Source organism: Sturnira hondurensis, unplaced genomic scaffold (assembly GCF_014824575.4).
Source record: "Sturnira hondurensis isolate 20B ecotype Veracruz unplaced genomic scaffold, ASM1482457v3 Scaffold0008380, whole genome shotgun sequence".
Taxonomy (NCBI): domain Eukaryota; kingdom Metazoa; phylum Chordata; class Mammalia; order Chiroptera; family Phyllostomidae; genus Sturnira; species Sturnira hondurensis.
This window is the reverse complement of record NW_028081011.1, coordinates 1,595,851-1,618,827: the sequence shown is the minus strand read 5'-3', so window position 1 is coordinate 1,618,827 and position 22,977 is coordinate 1,595,851. Positions and strand designations below refer to the sequence as shown.

The following is a 22,977-nucleotide window of genomic DNA, read 5'->3' as shown; positions in this document are numbered from 1 at the left end:
AAAATGATGTCCCCTGACTTTGGGGTCCATGATGTCTTATTTTCCTACCTTCCAGTTTATATGACTAACGTTTTGCTGAAGCTAACATGGAGTGGGTTTTCCCTGAACCCACAATGGGGGCTTTGGGAAAAGGCCAAAGGACAGTGGGAAGCCTGGCGTGGGTTCCAGACATGCCGGGGGTAACAAGTGCTGCACTGCCTGCATCTTGTGGATGGTCGGGGCCCACAAGACACTGGGTCTCACTGCACCACAGGAGAGCGACCCAGACACAGATTGTTACGGGTACCTTCTTCTGGCTCCCAGGGGTGGGATGGAGGCTTCGCCTCCGATGATGGGTAATGGATGTTCTTTGCCACAGTTGGGGGTCTGTGTTTGTGTGTGAGGTTGTACGCACTAACTCCACACCCAGGACGTGTAGGCATGAATTGTCTGCGTCCGTGCCACACAAGCAGAGTCAGGCCTTCTGCTCCCCGAGTGCAGTGTGGACAGCTTACTGGATGTGCATGGTTGGGCTGTCTAGAGAGTTTTGGGGGTGCCCTGTTCTGAACTCCTTTCTCTGCTTCCCTTCCAGAATCCCAGGTTTCCGGGCAACCTTCAGATGAGTGACCGGCAGCTGGACGACGCTGGAGAGAGTGATGTTAACAACTTGTAAGTGACTGTCCTTGTGCTCTGGACCCAGTGGGGAAGGAGGCTTTTGTAGAGTCTCTCACTTAACCATTAGGGTCACAGATGGCCTGATGGTAGGGGCTGGGGAGGGGACTAAAACCCCTGGGTGACTTGGCCTTGGGGCCACTTACTGCTGGCACCTTACACAGAGCCCCGCCAGGCTGTCCCACACTCCAGGCTCTACCCTCTGTCCCCTCCTCCCGCCCTCCCCAGTGTGGTGGTGCCTGCCCTTTCCCTCTGCCACTGTCGCCATTGAAGTCACCCTACTTGATCTCCAAATGGCCTTCATACCCACTCCATTGGGAGCGAAGCATTGTAGCTGGTGTGTGTGTGTGTGTGTGTGTGTGCACGCGCGCGGGGGGTGGGGTGGAAGCAGCAGCACAGGGTCGGGGAGGGGACAGGGGAAGTGCTGGCCTTGGACTGTGGGTTACGTTCTTTCCTCCTCGCTCCAGTTTTCAGCTAACAGTGGAGATGTTCGACTACCTGGAGTGCGAACTTAACCTCTTCCAAACTGGTGAGTCCTCCCTCCTGTCTGGCCCAGGCTGTCGTGGAAATGGCCTGATCCCCAGCTGTGTTTCCCACTGGGACCAGCTCCACTAGTCCCAGTCTCCCTACAAGCTGCACATCACGGGACCCGGAAAATGGAGACTGCAGGCTCTCTACCTCCCATGCAGAGGGGCTGAAGCTCTCAGGCATTTTAAGAGTCGGCGATTTCATTTCTGAGCAGAAAGACCACACTCCCCAGCCCACTGGCTACCCCTCTGAAGGCCAAGAGCCCAAAGACAGGTCTGACCTTCGGGGCAGCCCACGGACTGTGGCCCTGGGGCTGAATTTCTGCAAAAAGGGCTGCTGTCTGCTGCTTGGTCGGTAGCCAGGGAAGAAGCTGGTCGAGTTGAGTTGTTGCCCAAGTCCCCATGAGAAGTCCTGATTCCCTAGTAGGGGAGCACCTCCAGGCCCCTCCTGCCGAGGGTTCTGGTGCTTCCAGGCTGTCAGGCCCTAACACTTCCTTTCCCCTGGAAGGAAGCAGCTGTTTCCCTTGTCTCCTGTGCCTTCCCTTCCCCCACTTGCCCCTCCTTCTATCCCTGGGGAGCGGAAGGACCAGTCTTCTAAGATTCAGGATGTCCTTTGACAAGTGTCCAACTCTGAAGGCACGCTCTAAAACACAAGTAATTGCGCACAAGTGTGGCAGCCTCAGCATTTGAGGACATAGGGCCCATCCCGGGCGCTTTGGTTCTCTCTTAAAAGACAGAAACTCTCTCACTGTAAATTGCAGTTTTTTTCATCATGTTCATCTGTAAGGCAAATGGCTAGTTAATTCCAGCCGTCGCAGATCTGTGACAGGGCGGCAAGTTCCTCGATACTTTGACCGATCAGTTCAGTGCAGGAAGTGGTCAGTGGAGCACCGGAAACAGTTGGAAACTGTGGCATGGGAGGAGGAGTGTGTGGCGCCCACTAGCAAACAATTTGAGCAGAGTCTTCTGCAGAAGTCAGTAGAGAAGTAAAAATGAAACGCAAAATCGGGTCCCTGCGCTAAGGCATTGCCAGCAAGGCAGAAGTGGTGCAGAGGCGTTTTGTTTTATTTTTTTGTTTTGTTTTTAATGCATTAGGAATGTTTGCATGGAAGTATATACACTGTTGTGGCGAACTTTCAGTTATTTTGCTTGGGGCAGGAAGGACCCATGTGGATAAGTCAGAATTCATTGGCACTCAGCTTTGGAATGTGCTTAATTTGAATGCGGGTATGAGTGATGATCTAGGAATTGTCATCCTTGGGAGAATCAGTCTAGAAGTTGTCAACTCAGCCGACCCAACCACTTACTGCAGCTCTGGCCTCCTTTTCAGACTGCGCCTGCCATGGTGGTGGTTGGGGACACGTGCCAGATGGCTCAGCCTTTTGGGCTGTCCCTTCCAGCCCCACAGACTGCTGGAGAAAGAGTGAGCAAAGGTGTGATGCCACCCGCCAGGATGTGAGGAGGCCAGGAGGATGGGGGTGTGGTGCAGGCAAATGCCCCAGCGCAGGGGGCCAGCTGGCTCCGCCTCCCAGGATAACTGGCTCTGTGTTTATCTGCACTGTTCCCTTGTCTCACTACCACCGGATGCGGAGATCCTCCTCAGAATCAGGAGCCGTGCCCCGCTCACCTCTGCTGCGGCCCAGAGCCCGTCTATAGCCCGTGCTGAGCAGCAGAGCAGCGGTGAAGAAACAGCAGGCAAACAGTTCATGAGATGGTGCCAGCGTCCAGCTGAACGCTTGGGGCTTGTCTGGGGGAATTAGCTCCTTAGAGTTTTCTAGAGAGGAGCTACCCAAGTGTTGGCTTTCTTGTCCCTGAAAGAGACCCGATTTGGAACAAGAGCCCTCTTTTACGTGTCTCCCCTGCTCCCTTCCCTGTGCCAACTCACCTACTGTGTGATGCAAAAGTCACGAGGACTGGTGTTGGAAGGGGCCTCTCCAGCTTCTCAGCCCTAGTCTGTGGCCTTGCAAGGTTCTGACCTGCCCCCTCAGAAGGGTACCGCTGGTTTTTGGCTGTGGGAGGTGGACCAGTGACAGTTAATATCTATGCAGCGGCTCTGTGATCCCTGGACCAGTAGCGGCAGCGGCACCTAAAACTGTTATGAAAGCAAACGCTCAGGCGCTGCCCCAGGCACAGTGAGTCTGGGGCCGAGGCCCCCCACTCAGCATTTTAACAAGGCCCCCTGGTCTGCGCTGTCCACTGTGGCAGCCACTAGCCACGTGTGACTATTTAAACTGATTACCATTAAATAACACGAAACAGTCAGGGCCTTAGTCACCGTGTTTGGGGCACTCAGTAACCACATGTGGTCAGCACATGGGACAGCACATAAGGACACTTCCATCCTCACAGGATTCAACTGGACGGTGCCACCTGGTCATTCTGATGCTTGCTCAAGTTTGAGAACCACTGAGTGAGAAAATACAGCATAGTAGAATCACAGGGCAGGGGGGCTTTTGAAATCTACTGATGCCCCAGTCCTACCCCAGACCAATTAAAATAGAATTGGGGGTGTGGCAGAGTTGCAGGCAGACATTAGTTTTTAAATTTCCCCAGATGATTCTAATCAATCTGAAAGCCAAAGTTGAGAGCCACTGCACAGTGCTATGCGCTTCACACAGCATTTTCATTTCATTATTACGAGACCCTTATGAGATGCGCTATTAGAACCATCTGCGTTTTACAGAAAAGCATCTGGAGGCTCAGAGAGGTCGAGTAACTCATCCGTGGTCACGTTGCTTGCACCGTTCCTGGAAAGCAGCGGCAGGCCTGGAGGTGGAGCGTCTGGGATGCCCTGCCAGAGTGGAGCCTAGGGAAGCCAGTAGGCTTGGGGATGGCCGCCTTGCAGTGACAGCTGCTTTTAATTTGTGTCAAGAAAAGCTGCCTTTTAATTAGAACCGTTTGGACTTTTTTCAGCTGCCAGACGGAGTAGTTAACAGGGATTAGTGCAGTCAGGGAAGGCCGGGCCCCGAAGCTCTGGGCGTGCCTTCGGGGCAGCCCCACTTGCTGAGGGGCTGCAGGGGACGTCTTTCGTTGCCAGCCCCAGCCTCGGGTGGAGTTCTGGAGGTGGTGGGCACCTACTGCAGGCAGGAAATCAGCCCTGGCCGCTGGTATGCTCTGAGGGTCCAGTTGCTTGGCTTAGGAGAAGGTGCAATGGGTTAATGTCCAGGGATCTCGGAGCAGACTGCTCTCTGGAGCTTGGGAGAGTGGGGGGCAGTCCTACTGTTGGTCTGCTTTGAGGACCTCCATCAGCTTTCGATCCTGATGGTCATCCTGGTCCCAGCCCCTGAACTTGGTTCTCTGATCAAGTTAGCAGGCTCTTGATCACCCACCCAGGGCTCTGGCACACATCCCTCTCGCTGTCCCAGTAACCCTGTGGCAGGCTACCAGGAATCCAAGACTGGCTTATTCCATTCCTCATATTCTTATCGATGTTTGATACTTTCCCCACATGTTAACTAGTACCACCACCAGACTGGGCGCCTCTCAGGGTCAGGGTTCCCATCGTCTGTGTTCATGCGTGAGCGGAAGGGTTGGATTGGCTGTCTCAACAGCCCCTCCCAATCCTGAAATTCTGGTGCCCCATACAGCTGAGGGCTTCCCTTGATCAAGAGCTCATCCCCCCATTTCTGTTAAGTCAGAAACTGAAAAGCGAGGTGTTCAGCCTCTGCTCAGCCTGGGCGCAGAGGCCACACAGCGCCTCAAGGAGGAGTCTCCGCCCCCAGGGCTGCACCAGGCTGTGGCCAAGTCTCTTCTTTCCCTGCTTCCTCGGGGCTGTGCACAGGGAAGAGCAGAGTTCCCTGCGCGTGACACACGGAGCAGCTTGGCTTACAGGAGCCAGGCTCCTGGGCCAGCCACTACTGGCCACACAGGCGCTGTCTTTTAACCCAGAACCTCTCAGCAAAACCAGTTCTTGATTTTGCGACTGCCTCCCAGTCACTTACCTTCAGTTTCCTTGCCTGTATAACAAGGCTGCCTTTATCCTGCAGGCACTGTGTAAAGTTTAAGTGCATTAAAGGCGATAGTGTGTACACAGCATAGGTGCCCAGTGTATGCGAGACCCCTGCCTTTGGTCCTCTGAGCAGGTCACCTAAAGCTTCCTAGCTCCACCGCCTCCCTCCCCCTTTTGTTTTCTAGTGTTCAACTCCCTGGACATGTCCCGCTCCGTGTCAGTGACGACAGCTGGGCAGTGCCGCCTTGCCCCGCTGATCCAGGTCATCTTGGACTGCAGTCACCTCTATGATTACACTGTCAAGCTTCTCTTCAAACTCCACTCCTGTGAGTACACCAGCCAGATCTCCTCTGAGCTTCTGGCTAGAGGGAGGATCTCAGCCTGAGGCTGTCCCTGGAAAAGTGCAGCTCCTCCGTGGCCTGAGCTCTCAGCCTCTGTTCCGAAAGACCCGCCTTGAGGAAAGCAGGGTGCCAGCCTCATGGTGCCCCGTGAAGCTTGCGACAGTGAGGTCCCAGGGTGGTCCCCTCCATCCACACATGTCCTGTATTCTGTGAACCACGCAAGCGGCAACAGTCCCAGCCTGGACCCACAGCAGCAAAGGCGTTGTTTCCAACGTGCCTGGCCACACGGGCTCATTGTGCAAGCGGGATTTTGTCTAGATACATAAAACGTAAAACGCTGCCCACATGAGTGAAGTGCCGACCCTGACCTAGCCACGGGCCCCAGGGTGCTTTTGCATCACCTGTTTTGGAGACTCTTGGTCCTGCAGAAGTTCTTCTACTTTCATGTGCTTCTTGTTTGAAATGATGTGTGTGGGTTCTGCCCCTTGCCCCTGCACCATCTGCATTGGTAGGTCTGTTGCCCTCCGGGTCTGCATCATTAAACCATATCCCAGATGCATCTGATGTGCGTACTGCCAAGACCACACCCCAAGGTGGCCACTGTGAAGAGTGGGCACGTGCAGAAGGTGTGGGTGGTGGAACACCAAGAAAAATTGAGACATGAATGGGCCCAAGCAAGGTTGTAGTTTAGAATTCTCCGAGAAGGGACCCTCTGGATCTGTGGTCACTGACAAGGAATGAGTCTGGATACTCAGACAGGACTAGGGAGTCAGCCTTCTCTAATGAATCCAGGAGGGTTTGGTGGAAGAGAGGTTGGACTTCGATGTTCAAGGACTCGAAGGGCTTTGGAGCAGATGGGCGTGTCTGAAGGGAGCAGTGGCTGGACGAAATTCTAAGGCAGGCAGTTACTTAGCTCTGAATACAGATGAACTTGTAATTGTTTCTAAGAAGCTGTGAAACCCAATTACCCATTAGAACATTCCTACTTTCTTATAAAGTGGTGAGTTATGAGAAGAAATGGGTACACATTAAGTATATGGGCTTAAAGGCAGAGCAATACACAAGTCCCTCCCTGATGGCCTCTGTGCAGGACGGCGTGGGTGGGGAAGGAGTGGGGGAGGCGCTCCACTCAGTATACACTCTCCTAAAGATACAATTTTACTGTAGAATAGTTTCGATGTACAGGAAACCGCAGTGGCCACCACTGCTTCTTCTGTGGCCAGGGACACAACTCCCAGTCCACTGTGCCCAGCGTGGCTCACACTCCAGGAGCAAACTGAAGGAACAGTCTGGAACCTAAGCGCCCCAGACTCCCTGTTGAGCCTCCTTCAATACCAGACCTGGGGCAGCTCTGGGCCAGGAATGCCGCCAGCAGGGTTGCCCACAAGCCCCAGGATGGGTGGTCAGCTGTGGCTTGACCTGCCTTCTGTCCCTCCTCTTCCCTCTCACTCTTTTCCAATTTCTCCCAGGTCTCCCAGCCGATACCCTACAAGGCCACCGGGACCGTTTCATGGAGCAGTTCACAAAGTAAGTGGCTTAAGTGATAGAAATGAATCAAAAAGTGAATCAAAAAGTACCATAACATCAGAGAGCACTTGCTTTAAATAATTGAGGAATGAGGGTATCTGCACTTTAAAGCAATCAAGTAAAGAAAAAGAACTAGGAGGCTGGCAAACCTACCAGTGTCTGGGGAAGCTGCCATTTCTTCAGTGACCCCCCTGGAAGCACGGAGAAGGCCCTGGCTGGAGGTATTCAGTGCACTGAGGGCCGGCCTGCAGACCGAAAGGTCACGGTTTGATTCCTGGTTGAGATACGTACCTGGGTTAAGGGCCGGGTCCCCAGGTGGGGCATGTGTGAGAGGCACCCGATCCATGTCTCTTTCCCTCTCTTCCCCCGTCTATAAAAGTAAATTAATAAGTTTTTTTAAAGAAGCAGCCGCACACAGAAGGAGGCCATTTCACTCATCATGTGCTTCGTGCCCAGGGCTTCCTCCTCTTCACTTTTCCTTCTCCCTGCATTCTTGCGGTCTTAGACCCTGCGCATGCTGACAGCTCCCAGATCCGTATCTCTAGCAGAACCTTACCTCTGAATGCCAGTCTCATGTACCCAACTGTCTATGTGACATGTCTACACCAAACTTAAATCTCAGACTGGACTCTAGGTTTTCCGCCAAGAAAGTCTTTCTCCCAGTTTTTTAAATCTCAGTATAAATATTGCCACTGTCCAATTAGGCCAGAGATTTAGAACATGCCATTCGCCTCATCCCCCACATCCAGTCCATTCACAGGTTCCACTGATGCTCTACAAAGACACCTGGCTCTGGTCACATCTCCCATCTCTGCAGCTACTGTTGCTGTCTGCCAGGACCTCCAGTGTGGATGGGGTGCCCTGGACTTCCACTCCACCCTCCTGTACTCCTGTTCTCACCCAGCAGTTAGAACGTCCTTTTAAAAATGTAAACCCCTTGCTTAAAACCTTTCCGTGCTTCTGATTACACTGAGAATAGGAGCCGGGCTCTGCTCCACAAGACCCCGCACGATCTGGCCCTGCCCACTGTCTCTGACCTGGTTTCCAGAGCTGGACAGGTGTCCGCCACAGAGTCCGCCTCCAGTTCCTTCCTCAGGGCCTCTGTCTTTCTGTTCCCTCTCCTGGGGATGCTGTCACCCCTCGTGGGGATTCTGTTTTCCCAGCCTGACCAGCCCCAAGTCAGCTTTGGTCACCCCTCTCAGAGGCAGTCTTCAGTCACTGTGCTGAGTTGGGATCTTCTTCCCCATCTCCTGATCCTCCAACATCACCCCATTCCTTGCCCACATTCTTCCTCACAGCAGGCTGTTTATTTCCTTCATTATTCCTTTTTTCCCCTAAGATTTTATTTTACTTTATTTTATTTTTTTAGAGAGAGGGAAGGGAGGGAGAAAGAGAGGGAGAGAAACATCAATGTGAAAAATCATTGATCACATACACCGCAACTGGGGACTGGCCCAAAACCAGGCATGTGCCCCGCCTGGAATCGGACTGGTCACCTTTTCACTGTGTGGGACAACATTCAACCAAGTGAGCCAGGCAGGTCAGGGCTCCTTCATCATTCTTAGCACGTTATTTCTGTCTATCTTGTCTATCTCTTGTACCTGATACATAGCCATTAAGCATATAGTGTTCAGTAAATATTTGAATGAATTAATGAGCTAATGAACCAACTAGTCCACAAGAGGAAGAGCTTACCTGAGAGGCTAATTACTCTGATGCACTTGGAAGATTGGTGGCTAGATGAAAATTATAGCTCAGCCTTCAAGTGAGTGTGCCCGAGGAGGGGGGAAGGATGGAGTGGGGGACGGAAGGACCGAGGGAGCCGAGAAGGGAGTCAGCTTGACAGGGTTTATTTCGACCGTCTTGCTTTTCCTGTTCACTTCTTCAGCCTTGACAATGGGAAAAGCATAGCTCCCAAATCCCAAGCTTAGGTTTCTCTGCTACTGGTTCCCGAGCAGCAATCAGAGGACAAGTTCAGGGTTGTACTAACCTCCTGATCTCCTGGTTCCATTTGAAAAGCCTCGTGTGTTTATTCTATAATAAATGATTTACTAAACCCTAGGAGACAGGCCCTGGGGCTGATTTCCTGGAATGTAAATTCCAGTAGCTGTGGAAAGCAGCAGAGCCTGTTACTGTTGGCTGCGGCCCAGAAAGGAGATGTGTGGTCAGGTGGCTTGACTTCCTTTCACTTGTTCTAGCTTATGAAAACATCTCCTGTGAGTATCCACTTCACTCTCTCCTCTGACTGGCATGTTGTCTCTCCGAGGCGTCATCTCCTCTAATTCTGGGAAAGCAGCGATGGCATCTCAGGGACATTCCTAACCTTGGGGTCCGAATGGCTGTCATGAGACCCCAGGGATTTAGTTTATTAGGCCACGTGGGAGGACACAGTGCTGCAGACAGAGGGCGCCGGGGCCCGTGACCTGCTTTCACCTCATAAAGCACTGGGTTGGCCAAAGAGTCCGTTCTGCTTTTTCTGTAAAGTAAAGGACATTTTTTCATGTCCACCAATAGCTTGATTGATTTGGATATTTTGAGCATGTCAGCTATCTCTCACTATTGGCTTCTAGTGGGCAGAGGCCGGGGGTGCTGCCGAACACCTTCCAGTGCATCTGTCAGCCCCACAGCAGAGAGTCATTCGGCCAAAATGTCCGCAGTACCAAGGACCTCCACAAACCACTTTTGATACATTCGATCAGTCACGGCACTTTCACCACACACTGCCCAAATCGTTTTTTGCATTTCAGTTGTGTTTTTACCTTTTTTGAAATAATAAAGTCATAATATGCCACCAATGTTGCATATCTCCTTCCATCTTCAATTTTAAAATGGCTGCACAAAAATTCACCAATCTCGGTCAGTTTTTTTTATAATGCACACTAATATGACAGCTGTCAAATACAATCTAACAATTATTTCAAATGAAGTTAAGGACAACTAAGCACTACTAGGTCCATCATACGAAAAAAACCAAACGGACTTTTTGGCCAACCCAGGACATCTGGTGCTGTCAGCTTTCTTGACCTCCAGTGTTTAGATTCAAAATAGAGACTTGAGGATGAGGAAGAAATTTGATTTCTTCATTCCCATATTCGTCCAAGGTTAGGGACTCAGTATAAATAGAGTTTCTCCAATGGGCACTTGCTGAATAGCCCCCGATGCTTGGCGTCCTGGTAAACCAGGCTCCGCAAGGCCCAGCCTCTGCTCTCCAGAAGTGAACTGGGGAGATGACCCATGGCTGTAACCCCCCGGTGAAGTGATTTAAAAGAGATCGACCTTAGTAATTAAATTCCTTCCCTCTTCCTGTGCGTAGGTGGTTTAACCTGAAAAAAAACACATTTATTTTAAAGTTACTCTAAGCCAAACATTCCTAGGAAGAATCATCTGTCAAGCAACAGTGATGTGGAAATTAGTTTTCGGATTATCTACTCTTGTAGGATTTTGCAGTTTGAAATGCCACCACCAGGACTGGCTATAAAGACTCTTTCTCTATAGCATCATAATTGAGTCCTCGCACCATGGGGGCCGTCTCCTTGACAGCCTGTGCCTTTGGCCTGGGCAGGCACAGGAGGAAAGCTGGGGTGGACACTCTCCCCTCCTCCCCGGGGCCAGTGGAGACCCCAGCCCCCTCAGGCTCTCCCCCATCCCCAGGTTGAAAGATCTGTTCTACCGCTCCAGCAACCTTCAGTACTTCAAGCGGCTCATTCAGATCCCTCAGCTGCCCGAGGTAAGTGTCCAGCCACACCCTGGGAGCTGCTGAGTCCAGGAACTCTTTGAGACTGGCAGGCCTGACAAGTGACAGACCTCCAGTGTATGTCTTCCCTCTTCAGAACCCACCCAACTTCCTCCGGGCCTCTGCCCTGTCAGAACACATCAGCCCCGTGGTGGTAATCCCAGCAGAGGCCTCGTCCCCTGACAGCGAGCCAGTCTTGGAGAAGGATGACCTCATGGACATGGATGCCTCCCAGCAGGTGAGGACCACTTGGGAGAGAAACGTGGCTCCTCCCATTGCCCCCAAGTGCAGGGGAGACTCTGGCCAAGCCACCTTGGCTCTAAGCAGGGTCAGCTGCCTTCTAACCCAGGCTCTAACCTGGACTGAGCACCCTGCCCCGTGGTCCCTAGGAGCACTGAAAATGGATGTGAACCTGATGAAGAAAGAGTCCATTCTTACCTGTCACTCATTTGACCCCCACTCAGAATTCTCTGGACCTCTAACTTTGTTCTCAATCCTTTTTGGTCACCACAGAATTTATTTGACAACAAGTTTGATGACATCTTTGGCAGCTCGTTCAGCAGTGACCCCTTCAATTTCAACAGTCAGAACGGTGTGAACAAGGATGAGAAGTGAGTCCAAGCTGGGTTAATACAAACTCGAGAGAAACTAGGTTAAGCCGTGAACTGACTCGCCACACCTCACCGAAGAGGAATCCTTAATGATGCCTGGGCTTCTTAGAGAAATGTCTTGGCCCTCAAGTGTTAGCCCATCAGATCCCCAAGGAAAATCAGGTGATGCTGAAACAACAGTGGACCTGTAGGTATTAGATTAGTCTCTAGTAACGCCGACAGTCTTAGAGGAAAATTTATGAACTTTAAAAGAATCGTCTCCAGATTAACACCAGCTTTTAACTTCCTCCCCTGATCCCCCAGCTTGTATTTAGGAAGAGAGGGGTAGGAACAAAGTGGGCGTAAACTTGTTCTCCTTCTGTTCCCAGGGATCACTTAATCGATCAATTGTACCAAGAGATCAGTGGGCTGAAGGCACAGCTGGAAAACATGAAGGCTGAGGTGAGAATGGGCTCTTATCTGCTTCTGGGCTTTACCATCACAGAACAGATTTTAATTCAGTTTGTTTCACATAACCCTGGCTTGTGCGGCCCAGTTGGCTGGAGTGTCATGCCATAACTAAAAGGTTGTGGGTTCAGTTCCTGGTCAGGGCACATGTCTGGGTTGTGGGTTCAATTCCCGGTCCGCATGCATGTGGGAGTCAACCAGTTGATGTTTCTGTCTCACCCTTCCTCTCCCCCATTCTCCCTTTCCGAAAGCAAGGAAAAAATGTCCTTGGGTGAGGATTTTTTTTTTAAATTGCTTCGCATAGATACTTGTTGGACCACATTTTAAGGGGGATTAATTAGTAGAAATGCCAAAGCCAGAGGATCTGGTCTTTCCATGGTCTCAATCGTAGTGTGTTGCTACTGCATTTGCTTTGAGAATGGCATCGAGGCCAAGCCCTGGTGTCCCCCAGAAATAACCGTGATCACCTACAAGCTGTGAAGCTGTGATGAGAAAGACCTGTACGCACACGGTGATAAGAAGGTTTGGTCCCTAACTGATGGCTGTTTGCATGTCTGATGCTATACATGCCTGGCCCCTGACACCAGAGCTGGTCAGAGGCTTTACTCACTGGGACAGGTGAACACTCCTTTCTAACTCCAGCTCATCCATCACTCTCCCAAGCCCCTCGAACAGGACCAGAATTCCCCCACCGTCATCCCCTGTTGTTGCTAATTGGATGGTTTATAATTACCTGAAGGGTCAGCTCCCACAAGACTTTGGAGTCAGCTTGTTAGGAAAACCTAGGCATTTATTTGGTCAGTGCTAGAAACACGATAGGACCCACTTCTCCACCCAACACACCTGACCCACAGCAGCGTGGCGACCAGCCGTATTACGTAAGTCCTTCCCACAGAGCCAGCGAGCTGTCCTGCAGCTGAAGGGCCGCATTAGCGAGCTGGAGGCCGAGCTGGCCGAGCAGCAGCACCTGCGGCAGCAGGCGGCCGATGAGAGCGAGTTCCTCCGGGCGGAGCTGGATGAGCTCAAGAAGAAGCGAGAAGACACAGAGAAGGCACAGCGGAGCCTGACAGAGATAGAAAGTGAGAGGCTGGTGGGGGCAGGAGTGAGGGGGTGGGTCGGGGAGATCAGTGGTGACGGAGGAGGCCGGTGGCAGAGCCCCACTCAGCCTTGCATCTGTCCAGACGAGCTGTCAGCAGTGCCAGCTCTCGTCACCAGTCAGAGAGTGACTGGAGTCCCACAGGTGGAGCCCCTGTGTGAGGTGCTGCTGAGAACACGGCAGTGGGGGCTACAGAAGGTGACGGGGATGCCTGGCCCAGGAGGCTGGATCTCCGAAGGAGAGAGAGGCCAAGAAATAGTTTGACTTAAAGCCAAAAACACAGATAAAAATGCTCAGGACGCATGAACTGGTGCAGTGGTTTGAGTCAGGTGAATTCTTTTTAAAGAAGGCTTCCCCATCGAGTTTCAGGAGGGTTTTTGAGAGAAAAGAGGTATATACATTTGTGAAATGAAAGAAGGGTCTTCTAGGGATCCCGGTTCATTGGAAGAGGGGTGGAGGGTCCCAACCAGGTAGGCTCTTCACCTTGGTCCTTGGCCACAGGGAAAGCCCAGGCCAATGAGCAGCGGTACAGCAAGCTCAAGGAGAAGTACAGTGAGCTGGTGCAGAACCACGCAGACCTGCTGCGGAAGGTAGGACCCTCAGCCTGCCTCCCACCACGCGCAGGCCCCACCCCACAGGGCAGGGAGCAACTCAGGCCGAGTGGCTTCTCCAGGTCCAGTGCCCCCGCCAGTCTCCAGTGGGTCTGCACCATTTCCTGGGAACCTCAGCTTTTCAGCCTCCCTTGCTGTCCTTATTTTGAGTTCCACCTTAGATGCCAGCCCCACGTGCATTGTCGTTGTCCCCATCTTGATTAGTTCTTTAACTGCTCCAGAGCTGAGAACCTGCAGATGACAGCTTTCTTCCCGCTTCCCTCTGGGTAGGACAGTGATTCTGTGTCCAGCCCTAGGGCACTCTCGGCCTCAATGCTGTCGTTTGTTACAGAATGAAGATGTCCTTTAAGCCTGAGATGAGCCGTCCCTGCTCTTCTCTTACAGAATGCAGAAGTGACTAAACAGGTGTCTGTGGCCAGACAAGCCCAAGCGGACTTGGAACGAGAGAAAAAGGAGCTAGAGGATTCCTACCAGCGCATAAGTGAGCAGGCCCAACGGAAGGTGAGTGGGAGGGAGGCAAATGTGGGAAATGAGGGAGGGGTCCATCCGAGTTGGAGGCGGGCCTTGATCCAAGGCCTCGTCTTCCGCTCCAGGGGCAGCTGCTCTGTGGGTTGGAGCCCTGTGAGGGTGCTGCCAGAGGCCACTTAAAGTACGTTGTGATTCTGAGGCCTAAGGGGTTAGAAGTCACCGAATTTCACAGCAAAGGCTTTCCTGGGGCAAGTCTTGAGGAAAGCACATGGAGATCAGAGACGAACGAGTGTTTACAAGGAGCGGTAGCCAGAGGAGCGCCCGTCAGTCAAGGCGGGGTTGGCGGGCAGGTCGCTGTGGAGTGAGCCATGTCAGATGGATGGAACTGGATGCCGTGCGCATGCAGTTGTGCCTCTTACACTTGTGACCCAGAGTAAAAATACATCTGTCTAATGGGAATAAAAGTCTCACAAAGAAATATTTTTCCTTACTACATGAATGTATTGGGATATTTTATTTTGCTGTTTCTTTTTTTTTTTAATGTTATCTGTGACTTTTACCAAGGGGTCATAACCCACTCTTTGAAAAACACCACTTAGAAATCAAAGAAGGGGACTGTTTCTAGATGGCAAGATTTGGTCATGTACTGGTGTTGGAACACCCAAATTAAAGATCCATTTCTACTTTAATGAGTATTATGGGCTTAAACTTGGCACACGGGAAGCATCCTAAAAGTCCCCCCTTGACATTTCACTTCCTCAGAAGAAATTTTTTGCACACTGAATTCTCTCCTCCTCCTCCCCCAGCCCCTTCTGCCGAGGTAGAACTGGGATACAGAATACGACACAAGTCTCACCTGTAGGTCAGGGAGTTTTTAACACGTTTATCCCTTGTACCCACCGCCCAGATCAGAGTGCTCCTGTTTTTCTCCCCTTTCAGACTCAGGAACAGATGGAAGTACTAGAGAATTTGAAGCAAGAACTTGCCACCAGCAAGCAGGAGCTCCAGATGGCCCAGGGCAGCCTGGAAACCTGTGCCCAGGTGAGCGCCCCCCTCTTTACTTCCCTTCCTTACTCTGCCACCCGCTCCAGCTTTTGTGTTGCTGTCGGCCTCTGTCACTGTCCAGCATATGGTCAGCCTGGCCCCATCTGTGATCAGTGTGTACTCAGGGGAATCCAAGCAACAGGTTAAAGAGATATGACCTTCTGTTTCTTGTGGCCTAGTGGTGGGTTTGGACTTCTGGGAAGGGGACAGTTTAGTTCCTCCCAGCAACTCCCTCTTCCCACTCGGTCACCATTGCAGGCAGAAGAAAAATGGGTGACTCGGATGGCTGAACTGGAGAAGGAGCGGGACAGCCTGGTGACTGCCATGGCTCGTCGCGAAGAGGAAGTCTCTACTCTTCAGGAACAGCTGGAACACACCCAGCGCAAACTGTCCAGCACACAGGCAAGTAAGACCCCCTCAGGCCAGCCAAGTTCTACCTCTCACCCATGGCATCAGTGGTGGATTCGTGGAGGCCAGGAGCTGTGAGAGGGGTTCAGGGCCTCCTGCCTGATTTTAAAGGCATCTGTAGGAATAGCCCCTAATGCCAACATGCCCTGAGTCACCCCCAGAGCAGATGAGGGAAAGCAGAGCTCTCCTTTATTGTAGGGAAAAGGGATACACGTAGCACTCTCTCCCCAAGATTGGAGGATGGGCTGCAGTGGCCCATCCCCATAGCCTCCTGTGCTCAATGGCTCACACCTCAGACAAAGCAAGAACTTGAGCTAAGATGCAGGACTCCCAGCTGTATCATGGGTGGATGCTGCTCGAAGCCTGTTACGGGGTCTGTGGCAGACTCTCACCCCCCTGGACCATTTCTAGGAATCTATGTGCCAGCTCGCAAAGGACCAACGAAAAATGCTCCTGGCAGAGTCAAGGAAGGCTGCGGAGCAGGTGATACAAGAGGCCCTGAGGCAGCTCGAGGAGCCCACTCTGATCAGCTGCCCCGGATCTGCAGGTACTCTTCCCGGCTTGCAGGTGCCAAATCCCGTTGGCATTAAATCTCATGTGACGCTGAACTCGGGGGCTCTCAGCCCAGCCGCATGTCATAATTATCAGGGGTGGGGGGGTGGGCAGTAGTATTTTCTAAAGCTTCCAGGTGTGATAAGTACTGCTTTAGCCATGGGTCACACTAATCAAACGCCTACTGAGAGCTGAGCCTTGACAACAATTTTAAAGGCCAGTAGGAGGACGACCAGCCGCCCTGTGTCCAGGAGGGAAATGTGCTCTAAATCAAGGCATGGTCACTCATGAGCTTCAAGTCAGACAGGGAGGCATCATAAGCGTGGAGGGGCGGGAACAGTAAAGTCCCCACATAGTCACAGGTGTGGCCAGGGGCCCACTTGGCAGGTACCAGTGTCCTAAGATCATGCGAGTAGGACAGCAGCCCAAGTCCGAGAATTCCTCTGAGTCGGAGGGGAGAGCCTCTGTGCACAGGGCCCAGGGTGGGTGTGAAATCACAGTGATGAGCAGATCTCATCCGCAAACAGGGAAGACATGTTGGCGAAGGAACGAGAGGTTCCACTGCAGGATGGGCAGATGGGAAGAGACAGCTCCGCTGGCAGCTGATTTTTATGACTGAATAGAAAGGTCACGATGTGGTGAAGTCAGCAGCAAGAACTGTCCTGTCTCACTCGACAGGGAGCCCGTCCGTAAGGAAACGCAGCAGTACAAATGAAGGCTCACACTGAGGGGATGCCAGGAAATGGGGCCACCGTGGGCAGATTCTGGGAAGAGATGTGATGAGCTAGCTTTTGAAGGAAAAGGCATGAACCAATGGAGAGGAAGAAAAATGGGGAACAGTAATAAAAATAGCTGACTTTGCTTTCTCTGTGCCAAGCACCATTCTAATCACTTCGCATGCCTTGGTGCAGCAAATCCTCACGGTGCTGCCGGGGGTGTTTCTGTTATTTCTGTTTTCAGGTGAGGAAGCAAGCACAGATGGCATGAGATCCCGGCCAGGAGTGGCAGAGTCAGAGGCCACACCTAGGCCGTGTGACCAGAGAGCCCATGCCAGAACTCCTGTGCGACACAGCCTCGGCGGCCCTGAGCCCAGGGGCACAGCAGTGGGGGTGGCTGTTGTGTGCAGCACAGATTAGCCTAGTGGGAACCAAGGCTCTGGACTCAAGATTAATGAGAGTCTAGGGTCCTTGAGAAACGTATCAGCAAGTCTGGATTCGATCCAGTGGGCAGTAGTGAGAAGCGAGATACAGAGTCTAGGGAGGCAGAGTGGTTGCCCTGGCTCTTGTCTGAAGACCAGCTAGGCTGCGAAGCACAACTTTTGAAGCTACAGTAAGAGAATCACATACCAGTGTAACCAAGGAGCTTTCCCTCCTTCCTCCTCCTCAGGGCAGCTCCCTAGGGCTGGGGCCACACACTAGGTATGCTCATCCATCAGCTGACTTAACAGGGATGAAGCAAGCTACGACAACTCTGCCTTTGACTTTGTTTTTCCTATCACAGATCACCTTCTTTCCACGGTCAAGTATGTTTCCAACTGTATCGAGCAACTGGAAAAATGCTGGAGCCAGTATCTGGCCTGCCCAGAAGGTAAGAAAGGCAAAGGTTAGGGTCTGTCCCCAGTGATGGCCGGGCAGGGCTCAGAAATGCATGAATGTGAAACCCGGGTTCCTGTGCAGCCAGCAGAGAGCATGCGCAGCTCATAAGGTGGGGAGGTGGACCCATGAAAGCGATGCCCCTGAAGCAGGACTGAGAAACTCTCCTCTAAATTCTTGGCAGGTATCAGTGGGCTCCTGCACTCAGTAACCCTCCTCGCCCGCTTGACCAGTGACACCATTGTTCACGGTGGCACCACCTGCCTTAGAGCCCCACCAGAGGCTGCCGATGGTGAGTGCCAGGGTCGGGAGTGGGGGACATTCAGAAAAGCCAGGGGAGCAGAGGGCACTGAAAAGTCCCTATTGCCTTGCATTGCCAGCACTGACCGAGGCCTGTAAGCAGTATGGCAAGGAAACCCTCATCTATCTGGCCTTCCTGGAGGGAGAAGGAACCCCTGAGAATGTCAACAGCACAGCTATGAAGAGCTGCCTCAGCAAGATCATGGCCATCAGCGAGGTATCAGTATCATCACTGGAGAAAGTCATTGTTGGTCTTGGGTGTGAGTGCCTGTGATTTGTCAGGAAGTCAGTGATGTTTTAAGCTAGTTCTTTCTGCACTTTAAACTTGATTCCAGAAAATAAGAGAGCTGAAAAATCTGACCTCCCTACACGATAGCCCAGTTGCGTTTCATTCATTGGCCATTAATTAAGAATTTACGGTGTGGTCGTCATTGTGCTAGGCAAGATCAAAGAAAAATTAGCAGAGATTTTCTGTTTTAAAGGGTTTTTATGTGGTTGGGCAGGAGACACCTTAAACGGATCTAGTGATGTATTTATTCATTCAATAGAGATGCAGTGACTATGTCCTGTATACTGGGAATTGTGCCGGGTGAGGTGATAAAGAGACAAATGAGAAATGGCTCTATTAGAAGGGAAAATAAAGAAAGCCACTATTTCTATACAGTGTGATGAGAAGTAAAATAGAGATCTATTTTAAGAGTACAATACAAAGCATTTAATTAATTCCTAAAATGTGTGGTGACAAGTTCAGGGAAGGAGGAGATCATGCCCAGAGTTGAGACCCTCATCATCTCTCATTCAAGCTCTTCAAACAGGCTTCTGATCAGCATCTCTGCCTCTGGCCTATTTTTCCTCTGCTGTCTTCCAGAAACAGAGATCTGATTATGGTTTCTTTTGTTTGGTAACAAAAATCATATTATGTGACATGACATGCAAGGGCCTTCAGAGCCTGGACCCCTCTCTGGGCTCCTCTTGCACCCTCCCTTCACCTTGCAGTTGGCCGGCACTGTGACCTGCCTCCTTACCTGCCCGTTTCCCCCCAGCGAGTCCTCAGAGGTAGACCCCCTCCCTTCTTCGTGCTGCGTTTCTGGTCCCTGACATAACCTCTGGCCGGTGGTTAGCACCCCACAGATGTTTAATTAATTGTACACACTGAGAGGGCAAACCAGATACAAAGATGGGTCAGAAGGGGAAGGAGGGTTCCTGCTGGGGAGAAGGGGGCAACGAGGAGGAGAACCTGGAAGGCCTGAATAACGGAGGACTGTGGACAGTGGTGAATTGCTAACCTCCTTTTCATAGGGTGACATAATCATGGTGGTAGTTTGGTCTTATTAAGTTGCTGTGGCAGCCTAGGCAGCGTTAACACAGTCTGCCTTTTGTGGGAAATAAAGCATTTTCCCCAACACAGTGCAGAATTGAGAAATCACTATGCACATGCAAAGCACGCAGGACACCACGGGGGATACAAATGAAAGCAAAGCAAAGTGTGATAGAAAAATCATAAGCAGGTTTCCTTCCTGGCACTAGGGGTTATCAGATACTTAGAGGCTCTTCCCAGAATAGGGCATGAAAAGTGCGAATAAAATTTGGAAAATATTTGTAATCGAACCCGAACTGGCTGAAGACAGAGGACACTTGAGGATGGTGGAGTAGGCAGACAGGGCTCGCCTCTTCCCACAACCACGTGATAATTGCAACTATCTGAGTGATGAAGAGCCATCACTCAGAACCGTCAGAAATCAAGTTGAATGGAAGTCTGACGACCACAGAATTAAATTACATCCATCTAGATGGGTAGGAGGGGTGGAGCTGTGGCCTGGGCTGGTCCCACATCCACATGTGGTGGGTAGAGATTCAGGAGGGATATCTATCAACAATTGAATATAAAAAATCAAGCAAATTAAGAAGAACAGAGACAGAATTGTGGATACAGAGAGCGTGTTAATGGTTGCCAAGCAAATTAAGAAGAACAGAGACAGAATTGTGGATACAGAGAGCGTGTTAATGGTTGCCAGGTAGAAAGTGGGTACTTGGGAAGGGGTGCGGAGGGGAGGCAATTAAGAAGTACAGGTAGGTGGTTACAGAACAGCCATGGGGATGTAAAGTACCATATAGGAAGTGGAGCAGCCAAAGAACTTACACATGTGATCAGTGGACATGAACAGTGGTGGGAGAATTGCCTGAGGGAGTTGAGCGTGCTGGGTGGAGGGGGGCAAAGGGGGAAAAATTGAGACAATTGTAACAGCAGTAAAATAGAATTAAAAAAATAATAACTGGTTCTCAGAATCAGAAACCAATAGAATACCAGAGCCAGTGACCTAGAGTTTGCATTTGAATGGGCCACACACACAGAGGAAAATAAGAAAGAAAACCTAAGTCTAAGTAGGATTAAAGATTGGAATGGGGAGCCTTCCCCAAAAAGGAAGTCTGAAGTGAATGAGGGGAAAATCCTGCCCTATAGGGAAGATCTCGTCTTAACCTTAAGAAGTTGAGACAGCAAACATGGCTGCCTAGAGAATTCCTTTCCATAGATTCAGGTTCAAATCTCATACTTACCTGTGTGGCCTAAAAGACTCCAAACAGGACATTAAGCTTAAAGCCTAAGGTCATAGGGGCCCAGATACGTGGCAGAAGTAGACCCCAGTTGTCTGAGGGAATACACTTGGGTTCTAAATACCTTTTAAAGAAGTTTCATAGCCCCGAGGACTGTAAGTTCACGGTAACTGTTTGACACATTAAAGAACTTTTTTTTTATATATATATTTTATTTATTATCTTTAGAGGGGAAGGAGGGAGGGAGAGAAATATCAGTGTATGGTTGCCTCTGCCGAGGACACACAATGTGTATCGGGTGTCCCCTGCCAGGAACTGGCCTGCAACCCAGTTATGTGCCCTGACTGGGAATCGAACCACGATCTTCTGGTTCGCAGGCCCGTGCTCAATCCACTGAGCTACACCAGCCAGGGCTTAAAAGAACTTTTTAATACCTATTAAAAGTGTGACATGGAGTAAGAGGTTTAAACATAACCAGATAGACTTAAAAAACAACCATGGGACTTCTAGAAATGAAAAATATATATAATCATTGGAAGTAATAACTTTAAGATATACAGAGTCAATAGTGAGTTAAAACAAGACTGAAGGAAGAATTAGTGAACTGGACAATGGAACTGTAGGGATACTCAGAATATGGCACAGATTTTATGAGCTGGAATGTGAAGGTTTTAGATAGAATATTCAACCCCCAGTAACATATTGTTGGTTCAGCGCATTACAGACTTTCCTTCTACGACTTCCCGTTCCCGACATTCTGTCTGTGAGAGTCATCCATGCAGATGTATTTGTTTTCACAGCTCTGTGATGCTCCATTGCATGAATATCGCTAAATTTCTCTATCTGTTCTCTTGTTGGTGGACATTTGGGTTATTTCCAGTTTGGGGCTATTACGAATGTGTCACTGCGATCATCCTTCTACATGCCCCCTGGTGCGTGAGTGCAAGAGTTTCTCTAGAGTTTGTATATCTAGGAATCAAATGGCTACAATGTAGGATGACTCTCACACACAGAATGCTACGTGAAGAAGCAAGTCATAGGAAATATATACAGTACGGTTCCTTTTAATAAAGACCAAAACAAATGTAAAAAAAATGAACACTGTGTTGTTTAAGGATGCATTCTTATGGAGCTAAAAAAAAAGCGTTGTGAGCACTCTCCTGAACTCTGTGCTTACCTTGGTGTGAGGAGCAGGGAGGGAGGGGGATGGAATCAGGGCGAGGTGCAAAGGAGATTTCAAAGGTACTAATAATGTTTCTTAAGCTATTTCTAAAGTTGGGTAACATGGGTCATTTTCTTATTCTTTAAATCATTTGTATCTATTTTACACACTTGTATTTATAACACATAATGTTTTCAAATGCTCATGGGCCATTAGACCTGAGTTCCAGTCCCGAGTCGCCATTTCCTAGCAGCGTAACCGTTCAAAGCGTTTGATCACTCTGAGCCTGGGCTTCCCACCTGTGCAGCAGGAGCAGGAACTGCCTCGCCCGATTGCTGTGGGAAGTTACATAAGGGGCAGGCTGTCCACTGGGAAGTCACTGCGTGTGTTTGGAGAGGTTTTTAACATATCCCAAGCAGCAAACACAGTCAACACAGTGCACCTGTGGGGTTAGGGTCCGAGCAGCAGCAACCGAATGGCCTTGTGGGGTTAAGCAGGGTTGGCCTCCCAGAACCAGGTGGGCTCTGAGTGACGGTGGAGGGGGCAGGGCAAACGGCTCCAGGATCACATGGTAGAGAGTTCAGAAAAGGCCTATTAGGGATGCCCCTCTACGGCTTGCAGAAGTGGGTTATGTGGCGGGGATCCTCCTACCTTCTGCCACTGTGTGAGGATTACAGATCTGTCACAGCAGAAGGGAGAGGAGGTCAAAGGGTCATTTCAGCCTTCGTGATCTGTTCACAGGTGCTTCTACCCAGGGGCCTGGACATCAAACAGGAGGAGCTAGGAGACCTGGTGGACAAGGAGATGGCTGCTACTTCAGCCGCCATTGAAACTGCTACAGCCAGAATAGAGGTATGGCAGTGTCCGGAGGTCTAAGTGGTGCCCTCGAAGCTATCCTTTGGCAGCATTTCCTGTGGGATGTATGTTAGTCATTCATTAAGGCTTCAGAGGTCCCCTGTAAAAATAAACCAGAACCTGAACTCTCACCAGGATATCTGAGGGACAGAAAATGAGAAAGCCCTCACCAAGAGAAGGTGAGCAGTTTCCTCAAGGGTCGCATATTTGCTGCCAGGCCACCCTGCATTCAGGTTTCGGATTGACTGACCACTTACTAACCATATTCCTTCTGATAAGTGACATTAGCCTTGCTAAGATTCAGATTTCATTCTGATAGGATGTCGATAGTAAAAGCACCTGCCTCAGAGGGATGTTGCAAGTGTTAAATGAGGTAATGCACATCTCGCCATGGCCATTGTGGCTCGGTTGGAACATTGTCCCGTAAACCAAAAGGTTTGGGGCTCAGTCCATAGTTGGGGCACACCTGAGAAGCAACCAATCCATGTTTTTCTCCTTCACATCGATGTTTCTCTCTCCCCCCCCACTCTTCCCCTCTCTAAAATCAATA

At 50.6% G+C, this 22,977-nt stretch overlaps 1 protein-coding gene across 5 annotated transcripts in view; it reads left to right on the top strand.

Annotated features, from left to right (window-relative positions):
• Positions 1–22,977, top strand: part of HIP1 (huntingtin interacting protein 1) — a 138,914-nt gene that overhangs the window by 105,495 nt on the left and 10,442 nt on the right. For 2 of the 5 annotated variants that reach the window (XM_037054782.1, XM_037054787.1), the window contains exons 6-23: positions 572–648; positions 1,119–1,180; positions 5,313–5,453; positions 6,938–6,995; positions 10,647–10,722; positions 10,826–10,966; positions 11,242–11,339; positions 11,708–11,780; positions 12,670–12,865; positions 13,384–13,472; positions 13,878–13,994; positions 14,901–15,002; positions 15,264–15,407; positions 15,825–15,960; positions 17,466–17,550; positions 17,737–17,849; positions 17,938–18,074; positions 22,314–22,424. In XM_037054782.1, the coding sequence (XP_036910677.1) occupies positions 572–648; positions 1,119–1,180; positions 5,313–5,453; positions 6,938–6,995; positions 10,647–10,722; positions 10,826–10,966; positions 11,242–11,339; positions 11,708–11,780; positions 12,670–12,865; positions 13,384–13,472; positions 13,878–13,994; positions 14,901–15,002; positions 15,264–15,407; positions 15,825–15,960; positions 17,466–17,550; positions 17,737–17,849; positions 17,938–18,074; positions 22,314–22,424 (1,956 nt within the window). Of the gene's footprint in view, positions 1–571; positions 649–1,118; positions 1,181–5,312; positions 5,454–6,937; positions 6,996–10,646; positions 10,723–10,825; positions 10,967–11,241; positions 11,340–11,707; positions 11,781–12,669; positions 12,866–13,383; positions 13,473–13,877; positions 13,995–14,900; positions 15,003–15,263; positions 15,408–15,824; positions 15,961–17,465; positions 17,553–17,736; positions 17,850–17,937; positions 18,075–22,313; positions 22,425–22,977 lie in introns of all 5 variants that reach the window. The other 3 variants (XM_037054785.1, XM_037054784.1, XM_037054786.1) reach the window with 3 other exon arrangements.